This window comes from Numenius arquata, chromosome Z (assembly GCF_964106895.1).
Source record: "Numenius arquata chromosome Z, bNumArq3.hap1.1, whole genome shotgun sequence".
Classification (NCBI taxonomy): domain Eukaryota; kingdom Metazoa; phylum Chordata; class Aves; order Charadriiformes; family Scolopacidae; genus Numenius; species Numenius arquata.
This window is the reverse complement of record NC_133616.1, coordinates 17,573,942-17,600,808: the sequence shown is the minus strand read 5'-3', so window position 1 is coordinate 17,600,808 and position 26,867 is coordinate 17,573,942. Positions and strand designations below refer to the sequence as shown.

The following is a 26,867-nucleotide window of genomic DNA, read 5'->3' as shown; positions in this document are numbered from 1 at the left end:
AGCTCCCAACCTGCTGGCGCCTGGTGTCCAAACGCAGCCTGGGTGCAGGGACCTTTGCTGCAGGGCACTGCACCTCTGTTGCTCGGAGCAGGCATTCGGGAGATTCACAATTTACACTGAGTACCAGCGAGAGATCAAGCTCCCCCAAGAGGGCTGGCTCTACTCTTAAGATTTCTAGTCATAAATACGGAGGAAACTAGATGGCGTGCCAGGAGTAGGTTATTCCTCCAGCTTATTAGGCAGACCGGAGGTTCAGACTCGCACTCGCCCAGCCAGAGTGTAAATGTGCCCTACTTACAGTGCAGCAGAAAGTGCAAAGAAGTCAAAACAAATCCAGTTTTCTTTTCTAATTTATCATTTTCTAATGATAAATACTTGTAACAAGAATTGGTGAGAACTCAGAGAAGGGCAGACTCTGTATGACTTTAAGATGGATGTTACTCTTGGTTCTCTTTAAAAGGGGAAACCTTTTCTTAATATGTGTTAGTGATTTCTGTTGTATGTGAACTTAAGCCACCACTGAATTGTTGTAGATGTGTGCACTTTTCTTCTTGTTAGCTTAACAGAGGTTACTGATATGAAAAACAGAGACTGTGATTTAAAAATATGTTTAGTAGAAGGTAGACTGTGATAAAAGTCAATATATTTCCCAGCTGAGCAGAGATCGCCTTCTTCCCCAAAACAAAATAGCTGCCACCAGCCATCTACCCCCTCCCCTCTCATTGAATCCAGCGTGCTGGGAAGTCAGTATGTCGATATCAGCAGTGAAGTTGCCTAGGGATAATGAGGCAGAACCTATAAAGAGGAGGTTTTCTTTCCTGCAGAGTTGTGCCCCAGGGCAGATTACTGTTATCTGTGAAAGGAAACTAATGACTTGTCGTTATCATACAAAAAGTTAATTTTGCATTGGAGAAAGGTTTCTTGTTTTGCTTTAAGCCTGATTTGCATATTCCTAATTTCTTTGGTTTTATATAAACGTGCATTGTTTTGGATATGTCTACACTGCCTTCCAGATACAGAACCAAACCTGCACTCAAGTCCCAGTTCATCCACACCAGAAGTCCGTGGACTTTGGGCGAGATTCGACCATTCCTAATAGGACAGTGAATCAAATGCTACCTTTTAATATGATCCCAAGCATGTTCCTACCTGCTCTCTGATCACTGCCTACTGCCAGCAAAAACTGCTCCCTCAGAGAGGCTGTGAAGAACTTAATGCATGTTTCCTACAGGCCATTTTTGTGTGCCCGTAGTTCACGATCTGATTGTATTCTACAGACAGCATTTTCCATCTTGGTCTATGTAGGAAGAAGAGTGATAAAGAAAAAAAAACCTATATAAACTTAGCATCAAGGAAATGGTACTCACAGTTCTTATCTCATCTTTTCCAATAAAAAACACAACTGATGACTGTACTTTTTCATTCAAATAATACTCATATGCACACACACAAAAAATGGCAAAAGCTATTGCAGTCAGGTAGCACTAAGAGAACAAGAAACAAACATGCAGTTGATAAGCATTATTCTCTGGCTACTGCTGTAAGAGTGAAAAAGTAGCAAACACTGCACAAAGGCATTATCTGAATAAGAGACATAAAAGTGCTACTTGATAGCGCTGCTGTTCTCAGTAGGAATCTTCCAGAAAAATGTTTGCTCAGCTCTCAGAGAAATTCAGTCCTTCTGTGAGATATCTCCCTTTTATACTTTGCTTCCTTTTTAAAAGCCCAGAAGTTAAATTTTTTGAACTACAGAGGATGCCTGTTTAGAACTAAATGTGGACAGTCATACTATGAATCAGATAAGCCGCATACTTGGCATACAGACAAAGAATTGGAAATGGTGATGTTTCCGGCTTCAGTTAACTTCAGGTTGCTGCTACAAGATCCTGTGTCTTTTGAAAAGTTCCTCTTTTGAAAAGCTCCGAGTGTGGTTTTTGTGTGCTACACAATGTTATGCAGTACATGCTTCAGGAAATGTAGACAGTAAGAATATCCACCTTTCTTCTGACATCAACTTAACACTACCAAAAAGTATGCAAAAAGAGATTCATTTTTTGCAAAAAAAGAGGGTGAAATGTAGCCATCACTCAGTCTGTTAGAGAGATTAAATTAATTGTTGTATGGACCGTATCATATTCATTGTTACAAAACCATCTAGAGATGGGCATTCCTTGTAAGGAGCTCTGTTTCTCCAGTAATAACACCTGTACTGTTTCCATCTGAGACATCACAGAGCATGCTTTGAAGGTCTGCTGAAGAGTGCAAAGGTTTTCAAAAATGAGTATGTAGCCTAAAGGGGAAACTGCCAAAAAAGTAATAAATGCACGAGTAATTTCTTTTTGTACTAGGAAGGAAAAATGTGATTCATGGAGTTTCAGTGGGCAGAGCAACTTCTGCAGCACACAAGAGCTGGAAAAAGTAGTGTACTGTCATGAGAGCTGCCTTAGAACTGGTTAGAGAAGCTGTAGAACTAGCGATGAATTATGCTGCACTGATAATCTGGGATGTACTAGATGATGCAGGAGGTTTGTCCATACCCATACAGAATCATAGAATGGTTTGGGTTGGAAGGGACCTTTAAATGTCATCTAGTCCGACCCCACTTACCAAGATTAAGCGTAACAGTGACTAAGAATGGCGTGTGAAAAGACGATCATATGTTTTCCAACCACTCTAGTCACAGATTTCTGGCAGTGACTTCTGCAATTCAGATTTATTCTCCTATTTTCCTGCTACTAAGTTCAATTAACTTACTGCATGGAGTCCATGGTCTCTGTGTGAAGTACAAACTATTTAATGATTACTTTAAAAAATGTAATTAACACCTGCACTGCCCCTGGCTTGATGCATTGTAATAGTGAAGCGCCATCATTCTCAAGGGTGTATTATCAAGAGAAGAAAAAAGCCTTAAAGGAATTTAGAATTAATAAGCTTTGTTTTAGAAACTTTGTGAGAAGCTTTACATAATTTTGTGAAACTTTCAGGCATGTTAAAAAGAAGTGTCTACCGGTAAGAAACTGTAATTGAAATTTTATTTCCAGTTTGAATATCATAGCACAGTTCAAATGTAGGACTGAGCACACCACTTTCACAGTAAAGCTGGAGAGTATTTATATAAAACCTAGAAAACACAACTCTGTAAGAAGCTTCAGCTTAAAAAATAGCATTTTTCCTAGTTGATACACTACTCTAGCTGTAAGTCCAGGAGAACTGTAACCATCAAGTCCTAAAGATCTGCAAACAATCAAATCCCTTGAAGAAGTCCTAGAGGATAATGAAATTGTGCACAACAGCAGTTTTTCAGGTCACTCATACTTGGAATCTGATTTCCAACAGAATGCCAATGTGTAAGTCAACATGGATTCACCAAGGGGAAGTCATGTCTGACTAACCTGATAGCCTTCTATGGTGGCATGACTGGTTGGATAGATGAGGGGAGGGCGGTGGTTGTTGTCTACCTTGACTTCAGCAAGGCTTTTGACACTGTCTCCCACAGCATCCTCATAGGTAAGTTTAGGAAGTGTGGATTAGAGGAATGGACAATGAGGTGGATTGAAAACTGCCTGAAAGACAGAGCTCAGAGGGTTGTTATTAGTGGCACAGAATCTAGTTGGAGATCTGTAACAAGTGGAGTCCTCCAGGGATCAGTACTGGGTCTAGTCCTCTTCAATATATTCATCAATGACCTGGATGAGGGGATGGAGTGTACCCTCAGCAAGTTTGCTGACGATACAAAACTGGGAGGGGTCGTTGACACATCAGAGGGCTGTGTTGCCATACAGTGAGACCTGGACAGGCTGAAGAGTTGGGCAGAGAGGAACCTGATGTACTTCAATAAAGGCAAGTGTAGGGTGCTGCACCTGGAGAGAAATAACCCCATGCATCAGTACAGGTTGGGGACTGACTTGCTGGAAAGCACCTCTGAGGAGAAAGACCTAGGAGTCCTGGGAGACAATAGGATGACCATGAGCTGACAATGTGCCCTTGTGGCCAAGAAGGTCAATGGCATCCTGGGGTGCATCAGGAAGAGTGTGACCCGCAGGTGAAGAGAGGTTATCCTCCCCCTCTATTCTGCCCTGGTGAGGCCCCATCTGGAGTACTTTGTCCAGTTCTGGCCTCCCCAGTTCAAGAAGGACAGGGAACTGCTGGAGAGGGTACAGCAGAGGACCACAAAGATGATTAGGGCCCTGGAGCATCTCCCTTACGAGGAGAGGCTGAAGGACTTGGGTCTTTTTAGTCTAGAGAAGAGAAGGCTGAGGGGGGATCTGATCAATGCTTATAAATACTTGAAGGGCGGGTGTCAAGAAGACGGGGCCGGTCTTTTTTCGGTGGTGCCCAGGGATAGGACAAGAGGAAATGGGCACACACTTGAATATAGGAAGTTCCACCTAAACATGAGGAGGAACTTCTTTACTTTGAGGGTGGCAGAGCACTGGAATAGGCTGCCCAGGGAGATGGTGGAGTCTCCTTCTCTGGAGACATTCAAAACCCACCTGGACAAGTTCCTGTGCAACCTGCTCTAAGTGGACCTGCGTTGGCAGGGGGGGTTGGACTAGATGATCTCCAGACTAGATGATCTCCGGAGGTCCCTTCCAACCCCATGTGATTCTGTGATTCTGTAAAAGCATTCAAACCTTTCCTTGCATCAAAATCACCATGTTCACACAGCTCTCTGTGGTCTCAGATGCTCACCTTGCAACCTGTGCTGTGTGTTCGAAGGGGCAACTCAAATTCTTCCTAAGCCAAGTCCAAACATGCTGTCTGTACAAAGTGCATGGCTGGCTCTCCCCTAAAATGAAAAGTAATAAAACAGGTCAGCAGAGAATGCCTCTGACTTTTTCAGTGCACCCTGAGTAGCCTTTTCTATCTACTCAGCTTTATCCTGGGGAATCAAGAAGAACCTGGTACAGGGCAGAAAAAGCTAGAAAAGAACAGTCAAGTGTAACACTTTTCCTGGGTTATCTCAGGTGAGCCACTTAGTGTCTTACTGGAGTTAACATTACCCACAAGGCTGATGTGAGGACAAACTCGTTAAATGTTGTCAAGCATGGGAATAGGGTCCACGTGGAGAGATCACATTTTCCCCTGACAGACTTGTTTCAAACACTATGAGAAGTCAGTCAGAGGAATATATGTCAACTAACCAGTCAGAATGACCCAACATCCTCTCAGTAGACCAATTTACATTTTTCTCTGAATCCTTATTTTTCCATAAATAATTACATAACTCATAGCAATACACTTTCTAAAGTCTTGCTGATGTCAGATGTAATTTATTACTGATTCTTATCTGGGTTATTTAAAAACTAAGCAAAATGATTTATTCTTCTAAAAAGCTGTCTTAGTGTTACTAACTCTAACTTGTGGCTGAATTAATCAAAACACAATAATTACAAAAACTAATTCTTATACTCTAAATTTAAATTCTACAATACTATTGGTTCTGGTAACTCTCACAACCAAAAGGTGAAACAAGGAAGCTGGAAAATGGAGAACAAAAATATGCTTTTTTCCAGCATTTGTGGGGTTTACAAAACCTGAAATAAACTTCATAGATCAGCCAGAACAAGTTGATATAAATTATTGTTGAAAAAATTTACATTACCTTTGTAGATTTTTCACTACTGGTATGTTCTGCACATTCTTCTCTTCATGAGGAATCTTTTTTTTTTTTTTTTTTTTTGTTGTATTGAAAGGTAAAACTCAATTAGGATAAGTAATCTTTCTATAATCCTCCCCCAGCTTACTGAGCACAGAAGTATTTGGAAATATATTAACGATTTCTGAATCAGACCTAAAAGTAAAAACCACTTGTTACCATTCATTTTCACTTTGAAATTCACATTCTACACACTAATATATTTTGGGCTTCTTTCACTTAAAAATATATATGTACATATTTTTTCCCTAGAAATATTGATAACATTGTCCAAGTTATAATATAACCCTGATGAATCCTTTGTGGAAATGCCTCACAGACCAAATCTGCTGTTAAAAAGTCACCTTCAGAACTTCATCTTTGAACCCTTCTGGTGTGACATAAGCTCAGCTGAAAAAGGCATTTTAACTCCATTATTACCAGTATCAAATAAAATTTATGTATCGATAAGAGTGAAAAATCGCGTAAGATGACTGTCTCACAGCCCAGAAGTTCCTCTCTCACAAATCCCACTGGACACTTCTAACGGGGCGGTTTACAGCTCTGGATGAAAATGTTTCCCATGCAGAAGTAAATGGTGCGTATCGCTTTAGGCATCAGGAAAACTGTAGGATTATGATGAATAGTCAGACTGAAAAATCCAACGAGGGAAAATGGTTTTGTACAAATAAGTATTCCACAAATTCTAGATATGCAAAGCCTGACTTCTGATACTCTTTCTTATTGCAGTTTCTTTAGTAGAGCTCTGGTGGCTTTCCTTCCTTTGAACTTTCTTTGCTATATGCTTGAAGAAGCTTCCGCTGCTTCAACAAAATATTTACAGACTGGAAAAAAATCCATTTCTGAAAGAAGCTCTTCCACATGCAAAGAACTAGCAATGTGTGCAGACTGTTTTGCTTTAGAATGGTATTTTCCTTCTCACCCAAAGAAAAATATCCAAGATGACCTCTCTCTGGATGAAAATACTTTTTTTTATTGAAGTACTAAGCTATCCAGTTCTAAGCATGCATCATTTCAGAAGGTACTTACATAGTTCTGTACCTGTTACATAAATGTTGTGTTTGTGTGGATTAAAAGCTGTGAAAATTATCACTGTGGTAAACCCTGAAACTTATTTTCTCTTTAACAGAAATAGTATGGTACAAGAAACATGGATATATTCCTGAAGCGTGGAGATTCCAGGGTACATTTGCATGCACTGTCTTAGATGGTGTGGTTCTGCCAACATGGATTCTTAAGTTTTAGGAAAGTGAATATATATCTCTATATATAAAAGTGAATATATATATATATATATGTTTTAGTTCAGAGTTACTACTGTTAGGTATTCCCAGTGCATATGGACTGATGTCTCTGCCTCTGTGCTGATGGGGACAGGGACATATTTTACCTGCATTCTGCAAAGTTATGAAGTGATCAAATGATAGCATAATTCTACCCACTTCAGTTCTTCAGTTTTGGCTATCATGACTCTGCAGTCAGTAAAAATGCTTCTGATTTTATCACAACTTTTGCAATCCTTTTTCTTCTTTCTTTTTTCTGCTCCCTTCCTGGAGTCCTGTGATATCAGAATAAAACCTTAGCTTTCATTTAAGAGAAAAAATAATTTAAAAGCAAAAGACTAATAAAATCTCTTTAAATACTCAAATATTTTAAATTACAACTGAAACTGAATTTACAAGTAACAGCGTTAGTTACATAGCTTTCTCCACTTTTTTCCTGAAGCCCTGTTTTCTCTTTCTAAAATAATATGTAAAGACTAAAGGAAAACAATGTTGAAAAGGAAAGGATGCTGTTAGAGGCAGAGTTTCTGAAGGTCACTGAAGTTGACTAATAAATACATGGAGTGGCGTTTAACTTGAATGACTTCCCTCCACCATCCACCAGGAATATAATCAGTAAGGCTTAGGCCCACTTTACTTGTTACTTATTTTATGCTATCTTATCTTCAGGTCTTACCTTCAGCATTACAAACATCTTTTGGGGAAAAAAAAAAAAAAAGAGAGATTCAGAGAAACTAGGTTTGTGTGAACTACCTGAAAAAAAAAACCACAATGGAGGAAAACCATAAAACAGGTCAGTTGAATGAGACCAAGTCTACATACTCTGTCACCACACCCACAAAAAAACAGAAAAGCATTATCTTGAGCACCACCCGCATTACTTCCCCAGAGCAGAAGCCCCACATAGCCCAATTTCAGTGATGTAAACAAGGCCAGTTTCACCAGACGACTTAGTGCTCTCACTTACTGCTGCTCATAATTGAGCAAGTACAGTAGCAGAATGGAGGAGACTTTCCTGTATAGTTTATTGTATACAAGACCTCTCTTGATTTTTTTACTTTTGCAACAAAGGAGAAAATATTTTTAAGAGTCTGAAAGTTTGGAAATGAAAATTCATGAAAAAGAAAGACTTATCAAAGGTGATCTTCCTGATATTAAAGCAGTAGGTGGAGACTGCATGCCCTCAGCATAATTACAATTAAACAAAGTAATTGTTCTCAAATTGTATTCAGATCAGAGGCTGGCTTACTTTTTCCAACTCCTTCAAAATCTGGTCATGCTTGAGACATTTAAAATATTTTCCGAACATTTTGAAGCAACAGCTTGCAAAACAAACTGGGATGGGGTAGCAAGCATTGGTATCACAGTGAACTTTATTTCTACATTAAACTAACAGATTGTAGAAAATTCTTCAGATGTCTGTACATCGAAAGGTTTCAATCTAAATTGTGTTTTAAACAAAACTCTGTTTTTTCATTACATTTTCCATTTAAAAATATCAGTTTTGTTCAGGCTTGGGGTGGGGGTGGGGGGGCAGGACAGAAAGGCAAAAAGATCTGTTTGCCAAAAATCTTACTTGGCTGACTTTCTGGTTGCCAGTTCTGACGATGGTGTGTTTGCCATGTGAACCAAGCCTTTTCTGAGCAGAGCCATGCTGCATAATCTGCAAACCTGCACAAAATCAAACCCTACACAATAACAATTGATATTGTATCCTGTATGAGCAGTATTGCCAATCTCAGTAATTGGTATTGGCAGCAACCTAAGATTTTTAAGAAATACATTTCTAAAGCACTACAGCCCAAATTTTTGTCTCATCTGCAGCGCAGATCTTAGGACATGACATTAAATATTTGATAAATGGCAGAATTCTCAATGGAGATGATATGCCTCATCTTACAAATTGCCTTCAAGGAGGTAAGAGGAGATACTGGGATTTACAGCCACTCAGCAGGATGCAGACATTGCAGAGTAGGCAACTACAGAGTATGCAGATTGCATAATCTGGCCTGTAATTTTAAATCCAGCCAAGAGGTCAGTTTAGTTAAATCCTTCAAAGACAGCAAGCAAAAGATAAATGTTTGGGGAAGACAATAAAATGCCATTTTGTAGTCTTGTACTAGCATTCAACATATTGCTTTGGCTTTCAGAAACGTGCATTCTGCGTTATTTTTTTATTTAATTATAACCTGACAGTTACCAGTGAATGGAGAACAAATGGTGGTGTTGCATAGCATCTACTCTGGCACGTTTTTTGGTAGTGGTCCACAGATTAGTAACACATTATCTCCTGGCCTTGAAAAATTATCTCCTGACCATGCCTGCAAGAGTTATTTCTAAAGTAATTCTAAATGGTTTCTCCTATTTCCCACTGTTTATTTTCATGCTTTTCCAATTAAAATTTTCACCCCCATAAACAAATGTGTCCTCACTAAAGTTCCTTGAATGTTAGAAAAATCTAGCTAGAATCTGGTAAAGTCTTGATGATTCAGCTTCAGATACTGAAAGCTGCTAAGCACCATCCCTGAAACACATCTGAACTGCCACCTAAAGAGGTTTTCAGTCCCTTTTGACTGTTTCTTCCTTTTCCCTTAAGTAACTTCCTTAAGTTACTTAAATTTTCACAGTTGGACTGGATTTAATAAAAAGCAAACCTCCAGCCAAAGAAATTTCTGATTCGGCTATGTCCTTTGGTATTTTACTGTTTTAGTTATTTAGTTATTACTTTACTGTTTAGATATTATTTAGTTATTATTTTAATGTATTTAGTTATTAGCAGAAGTAAATTAATGCCAAAGACTTGGCTTTGAGAACATAGACTTGGTTGTTGGAGAAAAGGAGCTGTAAAAGTAATAATTATCATCCAGATTTTTCTTCAGCCAATAACCAACATGTCTTAGCAATTTTCAGAGTTTCATTTACTTTCCTTCTGCCACAAAAAGTTTTGGCAAATATCTTCCAGCCAAATAAACTATCAATTTCCCTGTATTAGAGGTTTTATTAAATGTAAAAGTTTTCTTATAAGCAAGAATATGGTTCAACATATGTATCTTTGTTCCAAAATGACTGTCATGTTTGCCAGGTATTTGCCATGTGAGAATAAGTCAAAGTTTCTCTCTGGAAGTGAGACAAAATAATTAGCTTGAGAGAGAAGAGGAAAATATGCTAGATGTTAATAGATGGAGCAGTTAGTCTTCGTATGTGAAATTTGAATGGAGATACTTTTCCTGAAATTCCTAATTACTCACCAGTCAGTGTTTCCAAATGCATGCAAATACGACAGCTGATTTTCTTAATATCCCCCATATTCTACTTTCTCATAGTTTGTTATCACTAACCTTATAACTTCTGAAATCTCTCACTCCTACCCTTTCAGTGATCTACCAAATCCAAGCATAGTACTTGGGGAATAATCTAGTACAAGCACATTATTATGGTAAAGCACACTGTGGAGCACTGAAACCCCTAAAGGGCTGTCTGGTTCTTTGCTTGAGTGGTTCCTCTAAAGGCTGCTTCCTCTTTGCCTTTCCCTCTTCCATTGCTTCGTGGCTTCTGTGTCTCATACCACGAGCCTAGGAAACTACAGCTCCCTCGGCAGAAGTTTAATAATTGTTTTCTTCCCATTCAGCATTAGGTACGTGTGGGATGTACCATTAGCAGACAAGCCCTGAAGACGACTTGAGAAGGAATTCCACAAAGATATTCATCATGTCTTCAGACTGCTTTGATGCTCTATCCAAGATGATTGGTGGGGAAGACACAAGCCAGTCCTAAACAGGACATATTGTCAAGTCACTCAAAACAAATCATCTCCATAACAACCTCCCACAATTTCCACTGAGCCAGAACTGATTAAACTACAGCTAAGTCCTAGATGAAACTGTCCTAGCAGCTCCGTTCCTCCCAGCTGTCAGAGTTTAGCCATAGATTTCTACATAGATTTGCCCCATCGCTAACCCATCCACGTGGTTTCCAGGTGGATAAAATCTGCCTCACCAAAAGGTGCTGCATACTACCCCTCTACTCTGCACTCGTGAGTCCCCATCTGGAGTACTGTGTCCAGCTTTGGAGTCCTCAACACAGGAAGGACATGGACCTGTTGGAATGGGTTCAGCGGAGGGCCATGAAGATGATCAGAGGGATGGAGCACCTCCAGTATGAAGACAGGCTGAGAGAGCTGGGGTTGTTCAGCCTGGAGAAGAGAAGGCTCCGGGGAGACCTTATAGCAGCCTTCCAATATCTGTAGTGACAGGACAAAGGGTAACGGTTTTAAATTGGAAGAGGGGAGATTTAGATTGGATACCAGAAAGAAATTCTTTACTGTGAGGGTGGTGAGGCACTGGAACAGGTTGCCCAGGGAAGTTGTGGATGCCCCATCCCTGGAAGTGTTTAAGGCCAGGCTGGATGGGGCTTTGAGCAACCTGCTCTAGTGGGAGGTGTCCCTGCCCATGGCAGGGGGGTTGTAACTCGATGATCTTTAAGGTCTCTTCCAACTCTAACCATTCTATGATTCTGTAGGATTTTCTTTTCACCCATTACAGGGAGAGCTAACTGGAATTACCAACCAGCCCCTTCGTATCTAAAAGTAGCTGACATACCCTTTAAGTCCCTTCCTCCCTCACCCTCCACAACAGATAAGTCTCTTCAGGCCAAACTGGCTCAGATAAAACAGCTTTCAAGCGCCAGCCAATTTTTTTTTTTTTTTTTTTTTCCCATTAAAAGCTAGAGACCTGCCACTCCCAAACAGCCTTATCTGAATTGGATTCTCGCTCTGAATCCCATCGCTCTGTGCTGTTGTAGCAGGCCGGCAGATTAACAAAACTCTGGGGGTTCAGTCTCTCCTTACAGCATGCTGGTACTGCCTGTCTATCACACCACGCCACAGAACTATATGTTGCAGCTAAATTTCAAAAGCAGTGGATTTACAGCTGTATGGGCACCACTGCGCATTGACTACTCATGTATCTATGGCTTCCTGCCTTTTGCACGTGAGCTAAACAGCCTGAGAGCTGGAGAGCACAAGGCTCCATCCAATTGCTCCAAGTGTATGAAGGGGATTCGTTCTTCCAACAGAGAAGTCCCCTGTCTACACATGGTCCCATTTACCCAGCAGGAAACCTGAGTCTTCCTGTGACACTCAACAAGGACTTAACGAAACAATCCTGTTCCCAGTCTTTTGCCATTAGTTGCATTTATTGGGAGGCTTTATAATGGAAAATTTTAATCTGAAGGACACCGTACTGGTATGGGAGGACATGCATGAACGTGCAGTGCTGGAAAATCAACACACAGGGCATTTGACTTATTCCTGCTCTGCATAAACTCCTACAGCTCTGCCAGCACGGGAGAGCTAAGATGATGTAAAGGCTTACATGCAGTGACCTTTTTGCATTATTGATACTAACCTTAACACAATTCAACTTTTGCATTAGCTGAAGTAATTGTATCTTGATAGGAAATGAACTGCAGCAACTATCCCGTCATGGAGACTTTCCTTCAGAGAATGCCACCCTGCCAGATTTTATACCGCAAAATCCAAAGACAGTTATTTATCAAGTAACAAACAGAAATGCATATATATGTGTATATATGTGAGTGGTTTTACTGTACATGTACAAATATATAGAGATTAAAACAATCTAAGCAATTAAATTGTGGTTTTAAAGGCACCAAGCAGTAGCCGAAGCCCTGAGAAGCCTTTGTCAGAAATGGTGCTCCCCGGGCATTGCTGCCCAGGCCAGGAGATTTAGAAAAGGAGATGCGTAAAGCCGCAGCTCTCATACAGTATAACCCAGCTGCCCTGGAGCCACTGACCCTCAAAGCTGGGCTCTCCAGAAGATCACCAGCCAAAGGGCAGAGACAGGCTTGCGCTCTGCCCGCAGCAACCTTCTCTGGGCAAACCCTACCAGAGGTGGTGGTGGTCCTGCGGCAAGAGCCGCGTTTTGGCCAAAATTAAGACGCGACCCTAACTTCCCTACGTGCTCTGTCAGCCTCCAGCCGTCCCCGGCGGGGCTCCCACCCGGACCAGCTGCGAGGGCCCCGCTCCAATTCGCCACCGGTGCTCACCCACGCCCTTCCTCCCGCCGCATAAAGCCCGGCGGGGCCGCGCCGGTGGGGACATGTACTCCTGCTGAGGAGGAACGGTGGTGCCTGCAGCTCCTTCCCTGGCGTTTGCCCTGTCCGTGGATCTGGGGCTGCAGCAGCCGGCTCTCCCTCAAAGCCTCCCCGGCCCGCTTGAGACTTCCCTCAGCAGCCGCTGCCCGCGGGCGGTGCGGGGCCGGGCCGGGCCAGCTGCCTGCGCGGCGGCGGGGGAGCGGCAGTGGGAGCGCGGCGGCGGCTGGGGCACCATGCCTGCCGCCTTCTCCGGGAAGCGCCCGGGGCGGCTGCTGCGGCTGCTGCTGCTCTGCCTCAGCCTCAGCCTCTCGGGCGGGAGCCCCGCAGGTAAACGCTCTCTCTGCTCGCGGGCCGGGCCGTGCGCCTGTCACGCCGCAGCCGCCCCCTCAGCGTCGGGGTGGGCTGGGGTGAGGGGGGCCGGGAGCTGCGGCCGGGCAAAGGTCCTCCCTGCCCTGCAGCATCTCCGGGGGACGGAGCGGTGGCCCGGCGAGGCGGCTGTCTCTCGGCGCTGCCTTTTTAAACGACTGAGGCGTTTCTTCTCAGCGGCCTCGACCCTCCCCGGGGTCGTAACTCCCCAGCGCTGCCTACTCCTGCCCGCCTGCCGCCCCGGCCTGCCTCGGCTTTGTCCCCCCACAAAAACCCCTTGGGATTTCTGGCAGGCCGGCTGGAAAGCGGGGAGCCCTCCCCCGCTGCCCGCCGGTGAAGGGTGAGGCGGTCGCTGGCCCTGCCTCCCCGCCCGTGGGTGCCGGTGGGCAGCGGGGGCGGCGCGGGACCGCCGCCGGGGATGCTCGGCCTTTGGCCTGAGGCCGGCCCCGCTCCCTGCCCCGCGGGCCCGGGGAGGGCTGGTCAGCTCGGGTGAGGGGCGTGGAGGCTGAGGCACGGTGTTTCTATCCTTATCAACTAAAGCATTATTTAAGTCCTGGAAAAAACCCACTTATTGGTAGGTTATGTTACTGAAATGTCAGTATGCCTAGCAGGTTGTGAAGATCTTCCAAAGAATCTTTGGAAGATTCATGTTCCTTGGAAGATCTTGTATTGCGTTTTTAAGATTTGACACTTAAAAGTCCATGAAGGAAGAAGGACTTGAGCATTCTGAGCATGATTCTTCCTCTAGCAGTTTTCAGCAGGCCAGCCACTTTTAAGGAAATAGGAGCTTATTTCTACAACTAGTGGATTTCTGTTGCCAACCCGTTTTTGAAGCATCACAGAGTAGTACAGGATGATAATGGAAGGAAATACCAGATTGCTGGTGTTAGCTGTGCAAGATGTGATTGCTGGAGCATGTCTTGCCAATGCTGAAAGTTCTGCCAATACATGTATGTGATCATTAATTGCTGTGTCTTTAACCATCAGTGGTTTAGCTGCGTTTTCAGTGTGATGTATGAGTAGTTAACATGTTTCTTTGTGCCTCTTTTTGTCTTCCTGAGAGGAGCAATACTGCTCCCTGGGTGATGATAACTTTTGTAAAACTTGTAATAGTTTCACATAATGAGAAAGGACAGAAAATGTGCTTTGCAGTTTTCAAGGCTTGTTTAAGATACATATATTTGGATATGCATGTAGAGGAAAACTGGCTTTGTAGTGCTTAAGGCTCCTCTAAAATATGCATGTGTATTTATGTACACACACAAAAAAACTTGAAGTCCTTTCTAACAGCTTATTTCATTAATCAAAAGGTTTTGTGACTGTAAATGGCCTGATATTTGTAGGAATGTGGGAGTCACATTATGGCAAGTTAGCCACATGGTATTTATTTTTGATGATTATTACTGCTGAAAGCTGTACGTGATGGTGGTTAAAGCAATTCAAATGATATCAAATGATACCCTCTTCTGAAAAAAAAGCCAACTAAAAAAAACCCAAACAAAACCCTACTTGTGTTTCCAAAAATTCTGCAAAGCTACCATCTTCCTAAAGGGATGGCATGTCTGGTTTTGTGCTCATCAGAAGTGAGCCACCTATTTTAGTACCCTTTATACAAAGTCAGGCTGGTTTTTTTCAGACTTCTATTAAATGCTTTTATATTTCTATGAACTAGGCAAGGAGGCTCGTACTGTGATTTCCATGATGATTTAAATGCAAGGCAGAGTATTTTATTCTTCCAGTAGTTATTAACCAAATGTGCAAAAAGCTGATCAGGCACAGGGACTCCCTGCACAGGTACAGCAATGGGAAGTTCATGCTCCCTTGGAGGGAGAAGAACTAAAACTGTGTTCTAGTGAAGTCCAGAAGCAGTGTGTATTCTGGAGATGTGAGGGTTCAGCAGGTTTCTTCAAGCAAAAGAAATGCTTGCAGTAAAAGCAATCGGATGCCTCAAAGTGCTGGGTACCACAAAGACTTGAGCTGCAGGAAGGTGGGTTGCATACCCTTCTGCAGTTGGTCAGGCAGATACCACAAGAGGCCTCTTAGATTTTACTTCGAGATAAGTAGCTTGAGGAGAGTTCTTATTATTCTGTTAGTTTTGCCTGATAGTCTTCTAAGTGCTTAGTTAATTATTTTGAAAAATTTAAACCATCCCTTTTATTAGGGTAATTTCTAACTAAGTGTCACAACATTGTTCTTCAGAGTTTGCTGCTTTGTTTGGTTACCATTGTGCCTGCCTAATTTGGTTGCAGCACGTGCTGCTGCCAGATTCCTTTAGGAAAAGCAAACCCACCACATCTTGTCCCTGAACTTCTGCCCCTAAAGATACCAAGGAGTTGTGAGTAGAGGATACATCTAATTTCTTACAGACTTTGCTGCCAGGTTGGATTTTCCTGGTTTGCCCTGAGAGAAGGGCTTCTATCAGGGCATTTAGAAGTCCTTCATGTGGACTGTCTGGTGCCTTAGGAGAGCTTTTCTAGGGGCACTAGGAAGTTCTGGCAGCTGGTTTTAGATGCTACTGAACTCTTGTGTGCTTGCATAGAATATAAAATTGATATTAAATTAATTTACATTAATTTGACATCATTAATTTAATATTTAATTTAAACCAAATTGTATCTCAATCTTTTAATATTCAGCCACTTTCCTGGCTGAAAAGGAGAGCAAATAGATTTTAAAGTCTGAAATTGCTCTGGTCATGACAAGTATGGTTCATCCACAGTTTACCTCCCAAACATTGGCTGCAGTAGGGAGCAGAGATAAGGTGGAAAAATAAATTAATGACCTCATACTCTCACCTACTCCTTTGTGCTTAAAGATCAGGGCAAGAAGAACTCAGCAAGCTACCACACTATTGATTAGATTTAATGCAAATCAATTATAGGCTAAGGCATGCAGCCATGACTCAATAGTTTGAGAAGTTACTCGACTTGCTTACATCACTGCCGGGCTTGATGGCACTAATCATGCAGCGCTGGGTCATCTTGATCTCCGATACCATTCATCAGGTGTAGATGAGAGAAGAGGGTTGCAATGTTATCTCTCTGCTATGTAGCTTGACATAAGGACAGATAAGAGCCGAGATGTGGAAGCAGTGGTGACTAGAAATAACACTGCTTGGCTGCTTTCACTTGGTATGTGAATCAAGGAAGAAAGCCAAGATGAGAACCCTATTAGTATGCAAAACATGTTGCAAATTATCTGCCTTCCTTGCAGAGAGATAACAGAGCTACTGTGCAGCTTGGCACTGGCACCTTCTAAATTTATCATCTTCAGGGATTTTAATTACTGTGCAGGTGATGCATCTACTAAGCTGACACAGTCAGGTGATCCATGACATCCTTCAAATGCCTCAAGATGCTGCAGATGTAAAAATTCATGGACCTTTCTTCAACGTTACCATGAATATCAGAAGCATAATAGCTCTCCCTGCTCTCAGCACCTCTGTCAATCAGAAAATAAGACTCGGTCTTCTTACTGGCTGGGTTGTAAGACAGCAGGTACTCGGAGCAAATTTCTGAAGTTCTTTGGTTGGGTGAAGGGCTGGGAGAGAACACTTGGCTGTGGAACCAGTGGACCAGTATGAAAAATGCAGAGTCTGTTGTGAAGATCCACTAATGCTTAATTTTTTAATCATATCCTTTGACTACCTTGTTTCACTCTTGATCCAAACTGGCTGAAGAATGATGGGTGGATTGAAAAAGCAGATGGTGCAAGCTGGCCACGACTGATGTAGCTGGAGTAACAGTGTGCTGGAGGTGCCGGTGGGAGAGTCTGTAGGTTGCCTGTGCCCATAGTGCTGAAATGGGGTAGGACTGTTAGTAGCATTGTTCACTTGTAGGAACTGAAAGGAACTTTACTGTCTGCTGAAGACACATGGTTTTCAACAAGTTTGAACACACTCACAGTATGATGTAGCTTTTAACTGTTCATCTATGCTTGCTGCTGTCCTGTAGTAAGCTCTGCTGACATCCGCACACCCACCCATCTTTAATTACAACAGCAGAATGCATGTCCTTTTTTCCTGTGTAACTACTGGCCAAATCACTTAAAAGCTACTAATGTGAGATTGCTCTGAGTCTGAGTAGGAGAAGAGTGTAGACTGCTGCTTTGGGAACAGAGTATGTCCTGGAATACCTAAACGCTGTGTCTTTATGCTTACTTTTCACTAACTAGTTCTGCCACCCAAATGTGGGAACAGAAAGGAAGGAGCAAGCATCTCCATTTTTATAAAACATCTAGGGACCTTGATTTCTTAATAGAACAGTGACACAGCAACTTTCTCAAACTGTCTTCTGCCTCTTCCCCTGCTGTCCTTTCTTCAGTCAAGAACATAAAGCAAAACCCTAGAGTCTTGCCTGGCTCCTACAAAAACCACATTATTTCACTGAATTTCACTGAATTTTTTTAGAGTTGGAAGGGACCATATAGATCATCTAGTCCAACTCCCCTGCTGAAGCAGGATTGCTTAGAGAATGCTACTCAGGACTGCATCCAGGCGGGTCTTGAAAATCTCCGAAGAAGGGGACAAAATCCCCAAAGAAGGGGATAAATTATAGGAGCGAAATCAGATTTGCAATGGTGTTAAGGAAAATGGAAATAGTCATTAGTATTACTTGAAGTCCATATTTGACACCAATGTCTTTTGTTTTGCTCACTAAGGTGATACTAGGAAGGAAGGAGGTGGTACTCTGCATTACAAAATAAGGTTGTATTGTGGTCCTTACTCTGTTAGTGAATCTGCTATGCTATGTTTAAAAATAATCAGCTAGTGTCTTAAGATGTAGTCACCTAAGACTGTAAACAAGACAGGATTTGAGTACAGATTATAAAGTTTACTGGTCTGCTAGAATATTTTGAAGAACAGCTTTGCCTGACTATAGGCTAACTACGGGAAAAGATCTGTACACAGAAATTACAGGTCAAATAAATACTGCCTCTGTTCTTTAGCTTACTTTAGGCAAGAAAATATTAAAGAACTAAGGAGTAATTCTTGCATGTTTTGGCTGTGTATGCTCAGAACTTGGGGAAAAATGGAGGTAGCAGGCTGAGGTGAGGAGGTTCTGTTTTAATTCTTTCTGTGAACATATTTCTGACTAAGCTCAACGGAGAGAATGAAGTTCTTTTAAACCCTTTTTTCTTTTCAGATGCAGCCATGACAACAGAAGATACCAGTCAGTCTCAGGCAAACTTTCTGACTAAGATGCAAGCTGGACTTAATGAATCATCTGCTGGTAATCATTTTTTTCAGTACACCTAAAGCTATAATACTCTTTGCTAGTGATACGAAGTGTCATGTAGAGTTTACATTTTCATACTAATGTCTTTAGAAATAAGATTGGGCCTCTTCAGAAGGAACAAAAGTAAATATATCATCTAGGCCTTTCAAAGCCATTGCAAGAGCTTAAGTGTCATAAGCATCTCAAGGACTGTGGAAAAAGCTATTCAGCTGCCAGTTGTGTGGTTCTGTTGTCCTTATGCGTATGTGCTGTAAAAGCAGGCAGTGACCCTGGAGATGGGACAATTCCCAAACTAGGACCATTGTGGGAGGTTCTGTTCTAGCACTTACACCTGATAATTTTTAACATGAGGACTCCTTATACTCTTGTTTTACCGAGAGGTACAATAATGCCCTTGCATCAATGAAGCCTGCTAACTTAATCTGTCTATTTTTTAAATTATGGATGTGTCAAAACCTTCTGTTGTCCCCACTCTTTATTCACCATATTTTGGACCTTCATTGTGGATTTGATGGGGAGCAGAGAGTAAGTTCGAGGCAAGAGAAGAAACTGATGACTGTTGATCCCACCTCTCCTTTTTCTGTAAAGGTCAGAGCAGCAGGAATTCAGCAGCGTACCAAAGCTCATGTTGATTAATGCAAATCAAACATGGGCTAAGTTATATTTATACATGAATGTAAGCAAGTTCTGACAAGTTTTGTTGTTGGGAGGTGAGAAAGCTATATATCTGGTGTTCATCTTCAGAGCTATTTAGCACAATGTGTGTGAGAGCTAGGAGGAGTGCAATAGTTAATAGATTCAATGACTCTTTCCATATACAAAGACATGTATATATATGAACTAAAGTATGTAAAGTGTTTTGTACAACGTGATCTCACCTGACTATTTTCATGTGATACGTGAATTGAGGAAGAGTCAGTATGAGGATCCTATTAGTGGGCAAGACATTTTAAAGGTTGTCTGGTTTTTTGTGGATGGATAACAACTACCATATGTATCAACTGGCACTGGTGCCTTCTGAAACTGTCATTGAGGCATTTCAGTAACAAACCAGGTGATGCATGTACTAGACTGACATAAGCTCAAGTGATCCATGACAACCTTGGCATGCTGTCAAGGTGTTTGCACACACAGAGGAAGATTCCCCAGATGTCTTTCAGCCTTCACGTGTTTTTTCAGGGGTAAACACTGGGACTAATTTGTTTTTCCATCAAGCAGGGATCAAGGCTTGCTTGCGCTCTTGTCTAGAGGAACAGGACTTACTATCTAGTGCTAGGGGATAGCTTCATAATTTTTTGCTTAAAAAGCCATTTTGGACTAGTAGTTGAGATTGGCAAAAGTCTACTGTCAACAACTTCCAAACAAAATAGCCTGAAGCTCTATTTTTCCGCATCGTCCACCTTAATATACAGGTTTATTGTTACTTAAACTGGTTGAAGCATGAGGGAAGGTATGAAAATGCAGATGGAGCAAGTTAGGCAAAAAGGCTGATTGCCTGTGGCATAGCATTCCTTGTGTTGTGAGCTGACATGTTGATAAAGAAAACACTGGTTTAAAGAACAGGCTAGCAGCTTGGAAGGTATGTAGTACCTCAGCTTATGCTTGCTCAGAGACCAAGCCACTAGCAGGGACCTCCTTCAGCACAGCCAGACTCCCTCAACTGTAGACGAGAGGTGCGTGTTTAACACCTTTACCTCAAAGTTCAGTATTTTATGCAAGAAAAGAGAAGGAGTAATTCTGAGATCCAGGCTTTCAAAGATACTATTTCTACTGCACAGTGATCAACTCTGCCACCCAGTGCTTCTCTCAGTGAGAAGACTGAAGCTGTAGCCCAGTGTTCTCTATTTTCCCAGCTGTGGCTGGGAAACTTCTCAACCCATTGACAGAAGACAAAATGAAGCCCCATTCCTTCTACAAAAGTTACAATAATATTCTCCTATAATGCTGTATGATTAGGCAGATTCAATCCATAATTACTGTTCATGTATTTCTGGGATGCATTATGTAATAACTGACAATAAAATTACTTTGCAAGCATCTAGAACATGTAATGTATTTTATCTACCATGGGATGGGGAGTGGGAAATCTCTATTGATTTTGTTTCTATTTTTTCTATTTAATCACTAAATTGAAAGAAAACTAATTTTTTTGTAACAGGTTTGTTTTTTGCACCTTTCAGAGCCCATGATAACTACAGGAACTGTCAACTGGCAAACTCAGGGGAGCCCTTCAGATCATTTGGCACATGGACATGATGTATCTACACCTGGTAAAAGCAATCATGTCTTAAATTCCTAAATTTCAGTTACCCTAAGGCTCTGCCTTGATATTTTTTAATCAAGGGGTCAGAGGATTTTTATTAGTTAATAATTACTGTGACAAGCAGTTTGATGTTTAAAGCTGTATCGAAACTGACAAAATGAAAATTGCTATAATTGTACTGAATTGACCTTACCTTTAAGCATGATTTCTAATGTCTTTTTCTACAGTATGCTCCAGTTTACTAAGAACTTGTATGCAATTGTACACACAACTGTTTCATTAGTATTGTAGATGTGGAAGTGTGATGCTTCCTTAGCTGGGATACATCTGTTTTTAAAGCTGTAGCTTATTAATTGCTTTCTTGCTCTGTTCTTGAAATGCACAGAGCATGAGAACAAGTATAGTGGGGGTAACAGACTGTTTATGCTTAATGGCCTGCCTGGTAGCTGTGTTGAGCTTTGTAGAGCTTTATAAAGGTAGTCTCTGAATAGCATACTATCCATAGCCCTACAAAAAAGGGCTTTTGCTGGCCATATTAAACCTTTTAGATGTAATTTGCCCTTGCAGAAGGGAAGGAGTCAGGCAGCTGATGGTCCATATTGATGGTTTTTTTGTGTATGCAAGGAAATTCCCTGCAGTGTAACAGTTTTGTGGAGTGGTGAGGGACTCTGACAGTGTTCCAGTGGAGCACAGGATGTTCTTGCCTCTGCATTCATTATAGCTGCATCTAGATCAGATAGCCAGAAAGCTGGAGGTAGAATGAGTTGTTAAATTGTAGTGGCCTTGGGAATGGCTGTGTTCTGTCCTTCTGTTTCTTTTCATTTTTTCCAAAAATTATTACTTTTCCAAGTTCTGCTTAGGCATTGATGTAGTCCTATAGGACCCATCTCTAAGCTATAGGTGACTCTTTCACTCAGGCTGTGAAAGGGATAGTTACCATCTCTTTAGAGTATTGACATTCACAATTACAACATTGTATTAAAACTGGGAACTGTCTTCTAAAGTGGCATAATTACTATAACAGTGATCACGCAACATTGCTGCCGTAAGACTTTGTTAACACATGAGGTATATGAAAGGATGTCCATAGTAGCCAGCATTTGGCAAGGTCCTCTTTTTTCCCTAAGATTACTATAAGAAGTAATTGCAATACTGTACGGACATTCTGCTGTATCATTGCTTTTATAGGATCATAACGTATCACTTTGATTCCTCCACAACCTTGTTAGGTCCGGATCCTACTACACAAGAATTGAAGCAGGCAACCAAAGAGAACATGTCTAATCATACTTTTGTGAAATATGAGGTAATTCTACCTGGTAAGTGTGTTGTTTTCTCTTCTATTACATTATATTGGATGCCTATGATTGCACACAACCTGTTATATTAGTTTAGGATGGCATTTCTATGATAAAGTCAAGATGCCCACAGTAAGCATGTAATGAACTCAGTAGAAGGAAGGATGACTAAGTTTATTGCACTGTTGAGTATTGTGTTCTAGTAACTGTTTCACAGTGGACAATGAGATTCTTATTTTTTTTATTAAAACCACAAGTAAAAACAACCCATAGCTATTTGTTCCCCCAAATAAATTCACGTGACAATTTCTTTACACTAGTGAATCCACTTTGGAGAGACCCTGTAAGCTAGGGTACTTGTTAACCAGCAGGTGTTAGTCAGCTTTGCAGCATTACAGGAGTTAAAGCATGGAGAAAAGGCAAGAGAAGCCTCTTCCTAAAGTAAATGTGAAGTCCCCAGCTGCCAAGTAGTCATGCATAACTAATTTCTTTGAGAACTGGAAAAACTGATCTAACTGAAATGTCTCTCAATTGGAGGAGATCAATTAGAACCCCTTTGTGAAATACAAGTATGGTATTTTTGAGACATAATAGCACAGCATTTATGCTGTATTGTTTTTTCTAGCAGAAGCTGTCTATTAGCAGGTACTGTCTGTTTTGTTCTGTTACATGTATTCTTGGTACAGAGATGCCCCAGATACCAGTCTTGCTAGTGGTTAGTCTTCAACAGCATAAGATTTTTGTGTCCCATTCATTTAAAGTGCAGATTTATTAATAAAATAATCTCAAGAAGTATGGATTCTATTTTAAGCCAGTGTAATTAATCTGGCTGTAAAACTTTTTTTGCTACTGTGAAACCAATTCCATTTGCAAAATTACTTTGATCATAAACAACCTCAACAAAGTGAGTTATGCTTGGCTTATTTATTGAGTGGAATGGCTCTAATAAATGAGTTGCAGTAACTGACTTTGCTCTGCTATGGAAGACCAAGGTGTTGCACCTCTAAGTTTAACTCCAGTTCAGCAGATCTCTATTATTTTGGCTGGGACTTAGAGTTCTGGGCATGGTGTTCTGCAGGCTGTAAATGTCTCTGCCAGACCCAGTAAAGTTCAAATATTCTATGGGAGTGTCTGGTGCTTCCACTTCAGCCAGACTTTGCTGCTTCTAGGTATGACTTGCATTACTAAGTCAGTGAGCTGTACTTTAAAACTTCCTTTTCTCTCAGAAAGCACTTGAGCTGTGAAATACAGCTGTACTTTTTTGACCATCAAGTACTACAGGGTAGGTCTAGGATTGAGATGAGGCCTGGAATAAATTTTCATGGAGTATTCACATAGACTAAGAACAGTTGTATCAAAGACATGAAAAAAAATAATTATGAAATAAAATGTCAGTGCTGATGGGTACAAAGCCAGGTGTTTTTACAAAAGGCTGTTTGTATAGATCAGGAGATACCTGATGTTGAAACCCTACTTCTTGGATATGCTCATTTTATGCTCATGGAGCTTGTTAAAAGCAAAGAAAGTGTTAAGTTTTTCTACTGTATTGGAGTGTTCTCACTTTGTAATTCTACTGGCTTGCCACTAGGAAGGTGAAGGCAATAATAAATGGGTTTGAAGATGATTTGGTGTGAAAGTGAGTAGCTGTAGCATGAAAGGCCAGATCCAACAATGTTAAGGTTATGGATTTTATCAACAACTTCACTAGCAACAGGACATTACCTATGATCTCATAGTATCATGAAAGTCAGCAGCTGGTTAAAACCTGGATGCTTATAGATATTTACAAGTCTAATTTTTTTATATTGTAGCTTTTTATATGCTTACTAATATTTTTAATCCAATAAATCCTGATTTTTTTTTTTAATATCAATGTGAAGTCAGAAAAGAAGTTTAGACTGAGAGCAGACCTTGTTCCCCCTGGTGAGAGTTAAGTACTTAATATATTTTGGTATGGGTTAAATTATGTAGAAGTTTGTCTTGCTTTCAGTAAAATGAATATCTGTTTCTATATTAGAGCCCTCTAGGAAGTTTAGCTACAGAATGGAGTGATTGTCATTTGTGCAATGGATATGTATCATAGCTCTGTTACAGTTTAAGAAAATTATTGTTAAACACCAATGGTCTGATTTTGCAGTTTTATACCCTGAAAAGTATTACAGGAGGTCTCTCTATCCACCTGTGATTTAGCATATGTAAAACACAATCTTTGAATGTCTTCTTCCCATAGAATGAAGAAATGTTTTTCAGAAACTTTTTTGCTTTTTTAAACTTCTTTTTAGGTGTTTCTAATACTTCCATAGAAGAAAATATCACTTTGGACAGTGCAACTAGAATTGAACTTTCATGCAGATTGGACCATAAATATTCTCATTTGAAAAATTTTCAAGTGACTTGGAAGAGAGGAAATGAAACAATCAGACACATCAATAAAACTGAAAACAGCTGGAGCATCCAGTAAGTAGCATTATTTACAATTTGACTTGCAGGTTCTAATGAGTTACCACATGCGTATACACTGCTCAATACTAGTCATGTATGTATTAGATCCGAATGCAGTGATTAATATATGCCTGTAATTGACATACTGAAGCTGCAGGAAAGGAGAAGGGATGGAGAGCTCCTGCTCTTCCTCCAGTGCTGGAAAAATAAAGTTTCTTCAAGACAAGAATATATAATAAAGACACAGTTCTCTGAGGTCCAGTAACTCTGCTCAGTAAGTGAAGTAGTAATCTCAGTTTGAGCTGGCTAAAATATCAATTTCTTCTACTCCGTTTTCCACATTTTATTTTCCACCTCAGTACTGCTTTGCAGAAGTCTAAAAGGCATCAATGGCCAGTTTTTTTCTTTGTAATTAGCAGAAGAGAGAAGAAATTGGCTTTGCAGTAAAGATGTTTTGGATTGTTTTAAAGGTTTTCTTAACTTTCAAATGTCTACAGAGACTCATGAGATGTAGAAAACTTTCTTCAATTGATACAATTTACTGTTGGACTTTAAAAACATGTGAATGGATTAATTTTAGCCAGTTAGTCTCCAGTTGATTTCTGTATTGCTTTGGTTTCTTAACATCAATAATATTTATTTAAAATATGATAGAAAATATGATATACATAAACACAACCATGTAAATCTTCTTCAAAGTGACTATGAAACATAGTTTGCCAGCAGAGAAGATGCTGTACTTCATTAGATGGCTGCCCTTTAAAACTGTTCTGTGTTGAAGCTAGCCATTGCTAGCCATTGACTGACTGGTGTTAGAAAGAACCATTTAAATAATCTCTTCTGAAGTCTTAAATAACACATGGTGAACCCACACCTGATTCATTAACCTGCTTAAGGATGTTTGGTCTTCTGTGAGTGACAAGGGTGAAAATGATATTTATGTTCCCAGGGGTTCTTGTGCTCTTCTGTTTTCTTAAAAATGGCATGCTATTTCTACATTGGGCTAAACCTGGATCCTAGTGTTTCAGCAATGTATGTTCTTTGCTCTACTTACTAATTTCTGCTAATTTCTTTAGATTGTTAATTAGCAGTCACTGATAGTTGTAGCACAAAAGAAAATACAAGCAAAATAGCAAATTGGTGAAACTTTTTTTTTTAAGACTGGGGATCTTGGATAACAGTAATCTGGGAAGTTACAGTTGTACTCTGAAAGGTGAAGAAGAAATCAGCGCTATGTTTCATTTACAAGGTAATTGAATTTAATTTAAATTTATTTAATTTTAATTTCTTTTAAATTTTGCTTCACTTGACCATCAAAATCCCTTATTAATATGGTTTCTGAATAGTATGTAAATTGCAACTTGATTTGATAGACAATGACTAATACGGTCAAGCTAAGGGAGAATCACTATCAAAGGCATTTCTGTAGCATGGAGGGAAGAAGCTAAGCTATTGAAGTGGAAAGCTAAAAGTCTTTTTGAGAAACATGCTCTTTTGCTCATTAGCAAGTTAAACCTAGTTTTTTCTTAAATGAGTAACTGATTTCCCCTTTCCTCTCCTTTTGTACAGCAGTAGTGAGTACTTACGACTTTCTAGGGAGTGGGAAGAGAGGATGGTATCTCAGATAAATGCTTCAAAAGGCAGAGCCAATGACTAGAAAGTTTGGCCTGAGATTTGGTGTCACAAGAAAAGCAATGATTGGCAGAATGGAGGCTGGTTTTTGAACAAATTAGTACTTCTGAAACATGAAATCATTGCATCTTTCATTCTATATAATATAAGGACAACACTTGCATTAAAAGTTAGTGTTTCATTGGACAGTATGAGTGCTCTTTCTTCTGGTTTTTATTTTCTTGTCCAATAACATTACCCCTGACAATAGCAGGTGAAATCCAGTTGAATGGAAGACATGGAAATGAAAAAAACCATGAGCTGCTGAGAACCTTCATCTCTAATGAGAGCTATTCCCTTCTTTGTTCCCACCATCTGAATTTTGCAAAAAGAAAAGCAAGCATTTGATCTGTGGAAGCTCCATGGGTTGTGATGTATAAGGAAGATGCTTCCTGAACATAGGCTTGTAAAAACTGTGACTCTTCAAATAACTACCCTAACCTCAGCTGAGCTAGCCAGCAGGGCCTTGTAACTCAGTGCTGTAAGCTGCCTTTGTTCAGTGGGTTATCTGGTCATATGACTTGAGGAAACTCT

At 40.6% G+C, this 26,867-nt stretch overlaps 1 protein-coding gene across 1 annotated transcript in view; it reads left to right on the top strand.

The window, feature by feature from the left end:
- Window positions 1-26,867, top strand: part of EMB (embigin) — a 53,273-nt gene that overhangs the window by 19,395 nt on the left and 7,011 nt on the right. Inside the window, exons 2-7 of the mRNA XM_074166300.1 lie at window positions 13,099-13,383; window positions 18,567-18,653; window positions 20,840-20,929; window positions 22,152-22,241; window positions 24,503-24,677; window positions 25,823-25,911. Coding sequence (XP_074022401.1) covers window positions 13,099-13,383; window positions 18,567-18,653; window positions 20,840-20,929; window positions 22,152-22,241; window positions 24,503-24,677; window positions 25,823-25,911 — 816 coding nt within the window. The remainder of the gene's footprint in view (window positions 1-13,098; window positions 13,384-18,566; window positions 18,654-20,839; window positions 20,930-22,151; window positions 22,242-24,502; window positions 24,678-25,822; window positions 25,912-26,867) is intronic.